Source organism: Protobothrops mucrosquamatus, unplaced genomic scaffold, assembly GCF_001527695.2.
Source record: "Protobothrops mucrosquamatus isolate PMUCROS unplaced genomic scaffold, P.Mucros_1.0 scaffold336, whole genome shotgun sequence".
Taxonomy (NCBI): domain Eukaryota; kingdom Metazoa; phylum Chordata; class Lepidosauria; order Squamata; family Viperidae; genus Protobothrops; species Protobothrops mucrosquamatus.
Window position 1 is genome coordinate 215,068 of NW_015386674.1, and position 6,583 is coordinate 221,650.

Consider the following 6,583-nt stretch of genomic DNA (forward strand, 5'->3'; position numbering starts at 1 on the left):
CCCCAAAGCCACGAATGATCTCTCCCAGCGGCTTTACATAAATATTGAACAAAAGGGGGGAGAGGACCGACCCCTGAGGAACCCCACAGGTTAGGGGTCTAGGAGTCGACCTCTGTCCCCCTGCCAATACAGACTGCGTACGGTCGGTGAGGAAGGAGGAGAACCACCGCATAACGGTGCCTCCCACTCCTAACCCACCTCCATGGCAGATTTTTCCCACACTTGGAGACTGAACTACATCTGTGACCTATGTCTGTTAAAAGGGAAAAACATCGACTTTCACCAAAACAATGAAAAAAACTAAACATTAAGGTAGAAATGAAATGTATGCTCTATACAGCTAACCCAAAATGCACATGTTTACCTTATGCAAAGTCCAATTTTTTTGTTGATCACCTGTCACCTATCACCTAGTATAGTGATGGCGAACCTTTTAGAGACCAAGTGCCCATACTGAAACCCAAAACCCACTTATGTATCGTCGGGTGCCGGGTGGGCGTGGCCCATTGGGTGGGCATGTCCAATTGCCTGGGTGTGGCCAATTGGGTGGGCGTGGCTGCAGTGGTAACGGCAGACTGGGTGGGACTAAAAAGTTCAATCAATCAATTCCAACTTTGCGAGATCTTTTTTTTCCCCCGCGAGAAGTTGAAATTGATTGATTGAACCTTTTTTTTTTTACACGGCGGTGGAGGACTAAAGCAAAAAGGTTTTATAAAACCCAGCTGAAGGCCTAGGACTGGGGCGACGGCGCGCGTGCCCTGAGAGGTCTCTGCGTGCCACCTGTGGCACCCTTGCTATAGGTTCGCCACCATGGACCTAGTAACTTTACAATGTTAAAACAGATAATCAATACTTGCAAAACACCACCTGAGCATTGTCTCAATAAATAAAAAGACCTACAACTCACTGAGAATTATGAACACCTGAATTTGACCATTCCACTCAACAGACACTTATAATAGAGGATCTACGCACAATCTTAGCCAATTAGGCAGCTGTCTTTCTTTAATACCAAAGTTGGGCTGCCCGCATCTGAAATAAACGCTTTAATTCAAGAAGCTTGTTAGAATGCTCTTCCCTCATCTCTTGTAACTGATCCTCCAACTTGAAAAATCAGGATTATGGTTTCAGTGCCGGCCTTTCTCTTCAGTGCCTATTCTTTTGGATCATGCTTCTTAGACTGCCATCTTTCACCAGTGTCCTGAAATGTTCTGTGCTTTAATGGTATTACTATAACCATCTCACTGATTACATAAAATAAGTTTACCATGCAAGCTTCCCTTGCTTGATATACCGATGGATCTTTTTCCAACAGATTTTTGTAATCCTCTAAAGCTTCATCTAGTTTTTCTGTTTTTTCATATAGTTCTGCCCTCCTCAACAGTGCTTTGATATAGTTTGGGTTTAACTCTAGAGCTGAAAAACAAGAAGAGAACAATAATTCACCTTGCTTGCAGTATTTCTACAAGATACTTGTAAAATCATGCTGTAGTATTATTTAGTAACTCCAGTGCTAAATAGTAACTAGACTAATTGGATATATATATCAATATATGTCCTTAAATATACTTTATTTAGAACTCAACATTTCTAACTCTATTACCATACTAGACCTGAATCTATTACTCATAGGACTGAAAACAAAAGTTTGCTTTCAATTTCACATGTCATATGAACCAACAATGTAGCTCATAAATTATTCTGATTAACAGCTTAATATTCTATGAGCCCAATCCATTATTATAGATTCAATAAATCATAGGTTAGTATGCATCTTAGTTAACAGTGATGGAAACCAGTCTGATTTCACTGTTACTGGCTCTGCTCCATTCTACCCAGCCTATTTCCAAATCCCTATAAACCTGCCCAGTTCATTTCTTCTTTTAAAATCAGATAAACCCAGCCCAAATATTTTCCATGTACTGAACCTTCCTAGTTTTATTCTGTTGAAAGCTTGTGTCAAACTTTATCAATCATGCACTAATTATTTAGCTTTCTGCTTATTTCAGTCATCAAATCCTCCTTCTGTAAACCAAATATTTGAGGGAGGCAGAATGCCGTTGATCAGGCTTCATCCTAGTAGATAATAATATTGGATATCTGTCAAATTCCCTATATTCTCTCCCATATCTAGTCTCTAAACATAATATCCCGACCAAGAGCAAAAGCACGAGAAGAAAATACCTTTGCTGCAGTCACTTATAGCCATTTCTTTCTTGTCCTAAGTGAGAAATAACATTGACATTTAATGTAAAATATAATTTTTCTAGCATTCATAAAAATTGGGAAAGATTACACGGTAACTTAAAAATATGTGCCCCGCATCTAAATCCAGACCTGTGGGACGCTAAATCAGTGAAATTAGAGGCTGTAGGTTGGCTAACCTATTCCAAAACACCCAAGAAGTTTCCATTTGTATAAAATAATAGTACTTAGCCTTATATACCACTGCTTTACAGCATTCTCTGGGTAGTTTACAATATCAGGATATTGCCCCCAACATTCTGGGTCCTCATTTTTATTGACTTTGGAAGGATGGAAGGCTGAGTCAACCTTGAGGTGGTCAGGATCGAACTTCTGGCAGTGGGCAGAGTTAGGTGCAGTATTGCATTCTAACCACTGCACCACTGCATTCTAACTACTGTGCCACCACATCAAGTCATAAAAGATACAACATAATTAACATCAATATTGCCTTGGGTCCAAAATTTTTATTACTACTCCAACGTATGCAAGAAGAGATTTTCGACTCTGGGTTGTGGTGAGTGAAGCAAACCAAAAAAATTACACATCTCTGTTTGCCGTTTTCGGGCAAGTCTCCATCAGCCTTTTCCAAGGATCATACTAGAGAGAAGAGGAGAAGAACTGACAGAAAGCCTATTCCCTAAGTTAGCAACATCCAGACCCCCTTCACTACCTGTCCTGGTCTAAACATGTTGTCAACGCTGCAAATACTGTATATTCTTGCTTTGACAATATGCAGAACTGTCTGGTATTTATATAGTTAAACCAGCAACTGGGAAAGAGGGAGGAGCATAAGGATAGGGAGAAAGAAACCGGAAGTAAATCACATCTTCCAAGTTGATTGGAAGATGTGAACCATGACCCCAGAATAAGGGAGTGGGAAATGCTTAGGATTATATGCGTAATGGAAGAGAAGCCAGACCTAAGCATTTTCACCATGCTGTACTGACGTCTCTGTAACCTTAATAAATGCTTTTAGGAAAAATATGCCTGAAAGTCCTTTTAAGTGTTTCGTTAATCAGACACATGACACATGTCCAACAAGAAGAGCAGTTCCCCCAGCATACTGGCTGGGGAATTCTTGGAGCAAAGGCTCTTTCCCAGCATTCCTTTCAAGTGAGAGTTGGGATATGGCAACGGACCACAGCTTCAGAGGAAAGCTGGCCAGTTAGCAAATGCTGGCAATACACTCACTCTGCTGCAGCTGATCTGTTCAAACCTAATAAATTTGCACTGGCATCTGAAAGGCCAAATCAACTTTTTTTCCCCCCTGGTGTTATTTCCCCCTGCCCCTGCATCTCCCCCCACGTAAACGTCCTGACAAAACTAAGACTTATCAAAACGTATCACTTTACAATCTTGGAAATTAGTATTACCTGTTTCATTCTTGCTGCGGCTCTATTTGAATACAAAATGGATCTCTCTGCGCTACAGGAGGCTGGACAAACACGCAGGGCTTTTGCATACGAATCTTCTGCTTCTTTATACTCTGAAGTTAGGGCAGAGGGGAAAAAAACAAATTGAAAAAAAACTGAAAAACACAAAACAATGCAGCAATATTTACATACGTTAAATAATTTTTCATTTTAAAATAACAGAAAAGTAAAAACAGTACAGAAATATTTAAAAAAAATCAACTCTAATATGGCTATGACTCATTTGTGGGACACAATATACTTCCCCAGCATAAGTTCAAAACAGTATTATTTTTTTTTCTTTTGGAATTAAAAGCAAAGCATCAAACCGTAACTTTTAAATATAGCTCAGATTCAGGATAATCCAATCTGTAAATATATGTATCATTCAGTTATGAAAAATATTTACATACAAGGAGATTCCCAAGCAAGGAAATGTACAGTAAGTTAAGATCATGCTAACATGAAAATATTGCATAACAGAACTTGGATTTTCTGAGATTATATAGTCATGTTAACACTTGAGTTAGACAGCCAGAATTGAATTAAAAACTAATAAAGACTTCTTCTTGTTCATTGTTTTATCCCCATGGTATCGTAGGGTCCGAAAAAGCTAACATTTACAAAGCCTCTGGAGTTCTAAGTAGGAATAAAAGGATACTATTGTCTAAATAGCTCAACTTTGCTCTATGCAGGATAGAGTTTATACCAGGGGTCCCCAACCTGTGGGCTGCGGCCTGGCAATGGGCTGTGGCCTACTGGCCACTGGGCTGTGGGACAGGCTGGCCAGTGTGCGTGTGTGTGTGCGCACCTCCCATTTGCGCTAGTGCAGCACCCAGGCGCAAAAACGGGCAACTATCTAAGTAAGTTTAATTGTCTTATTGATAATATTAATATGCAGGATACACCCATTTTCCAGAAAGAAACAATTAGTGAATGCAACTTTTCTAACAAAGGATGCACACAATTGACATACTGCAGATCTTCTTTAATTTCTTTCCTTGACACTTTCCGAGACTGAGTTTCTAACTTTAGCTACGCAAAACAACCCGGAAAACTGAAATACTCTGCAGAACTAGACAGAAGCAGATACTCTTCTGGTGAAGTATTCCTCCAGAGAAGAACACCTGAAGACCTTCCTGAAGAATGTGCCCAACATCACTCCTTCCCCAAGAGTCTCCCCAATTCTGAGAATAACATTTTTCTCCTTATTTCTTTTCAAAAATTGTACAATTGTTGCCTTCGCTACTTTCTTCTATCTCGGTTGCAAAACATGGCAAGAAACGCTGCCACAGTGTTGGCAAGAAACATTACCGAGATGGGTTTTTTTTAATTTATGCTCTAGTTTTAATGCAAACACTTTCATTGGATTTTGCTACATTGCGGTTTTTCCCCCGGTATATGATGTTTAGGCAGAATTCCCCTGATACGGTATCATTCTCAGTTTGATATGCAGTGCTAATGTGCATTTTGGAGCTTGTTTTGGTTTTTCTTTCAAAGCCCAACTACCCCTGGCAGAGCTTTGTGTGCAATCTTTTGGAATGCCGTAAATAAGGTTTTCGTTAAGTGCTTATGATTCAACATCTTAAGTCCCCGTGGATGAATGTGTTTAACAGGCAGACGTAAGTGGATACATGAATGCATTGCAAGCAAACATACAGGTAGTCCTCGACTTACAACCACAATAAGGACTGGAAAATTCATCTGTTAAGTGGTGAGGTCGTTAAGCAAGACATCATATGAACAGCCCCTGCCAACTTCCCCATTAACCTTGTCTGGTCAGAAGCCACTTGGGAAGCTGGCAAATGGCAATCACATGATTTCAGGATGCTTCAACTATCATAAGTGTAAGGACCGTACAAAAGTCACTTTTTCAGTACCACTGTAACTTCAAACATTAAACGAATGGTCATAAATCAAGGACTATCTCTACTTTCAACAGTTTCCTATAACACATCAGGCTTTCATAAAATATAAAGTCTACAAAGACATATCCTTGCCTCTAAATATTTTGGTCTCAGGATCCTTTACCTTCTTAAAAATGTTTGAGGATCCCAAAGAGCTTTGGTTTATGTGGGTTATGTCTATTAACAGGTATTGCATTAGAAATTAAAGCTGAGAAATGTTAAAACCCTTATTTGATTTCATCGATCCCCAGACAGCACTGTGACAACCGCTGCTCTAAAGGACGGTTCACAGTTATTATTATGATTGATTATATGCCATTAATTCATTTCTGACTCCTAGCAACCATATAAATAGACTTTCTTCATGACCGGCTATTTTTCCCATAATTATAACAAGCACAAATTTTTAAAAGTATCAAGATCAGGGAAAAATTGTGGGCAACCATAGTAACAGATTCTTTTTCAAAGGGCCAATTCTTATATAACCAAAACAACACCATTCAAGAACCAAAATAGGATGTGAACAATTTGAAACCATCAAGTATTTCCTTGATCTCCTATTTCAGACTAGCTTTGCTATTCTCTCTCTCTCTCTCTCTCTCTCTCTCTCTCTCTCTCTCTCTCTCTCTCTCTCTCTCTCTCTCTCTCACACACACACACACACACACCATATTATGGAGGAGGGGGCAAGCAAATAGGTACAGAAAAAAGAGTAAGAAAGAGTAAATCAAAGAAATTGACCAAAGGCAAGAAAAAAAAGGAAATACAGCCAAATCTAATTTACTTCAACACCATTCACTAAACCTGTCATCTTTTTATTCTTATTTATTTATTTATTTATTTATAATTTAATTTATACCCCGCCCTTCTCCTCATGGGACTCAGGGCGGCTAACAGCCTCATAAAAACTACAATACAAATACAATAATTAAAAGCCGAATTAAAAAGAAATATTTAAACAGGCCGATCAATTAAAATTATCCTTAAAAATCCCCTGAAACTTTAAAATCATTAAAA

At 39.0% G+C, this 6,583-nt stretch overlaps 1 protein-coding gene across 1 annotated transcript in view; it reads right to left on the reverse strand.

Moving 5' to 3' along the window:
- The window catches only part of TTC1 (tetratricopeptide repeat domain 1), a 20,124-nt gene that overhangs the window by 4,584 nt on the left and 8,957 nt on the right, over positions 1–6,583 (reverse strand). The window contains exons 4-6 of the mRNA XM_015815316.1: positions 3,621–3,733; positions 2,185–2,221; positions 1,268–1,416 (exon numbers count right to left, since the gene is read on the reverse strand). Coding sequence (XP_015670802.1) covers positions 1,268–1,416; positions 2,185–2,221; positions 3,621–3,733 — 299 coding nt within the window. The remainder of the gene's footprint in view (positions 1–1,267; positions 1,417–2,184; positions 2,222–3,620; positions 3,734–6,583) is intronic.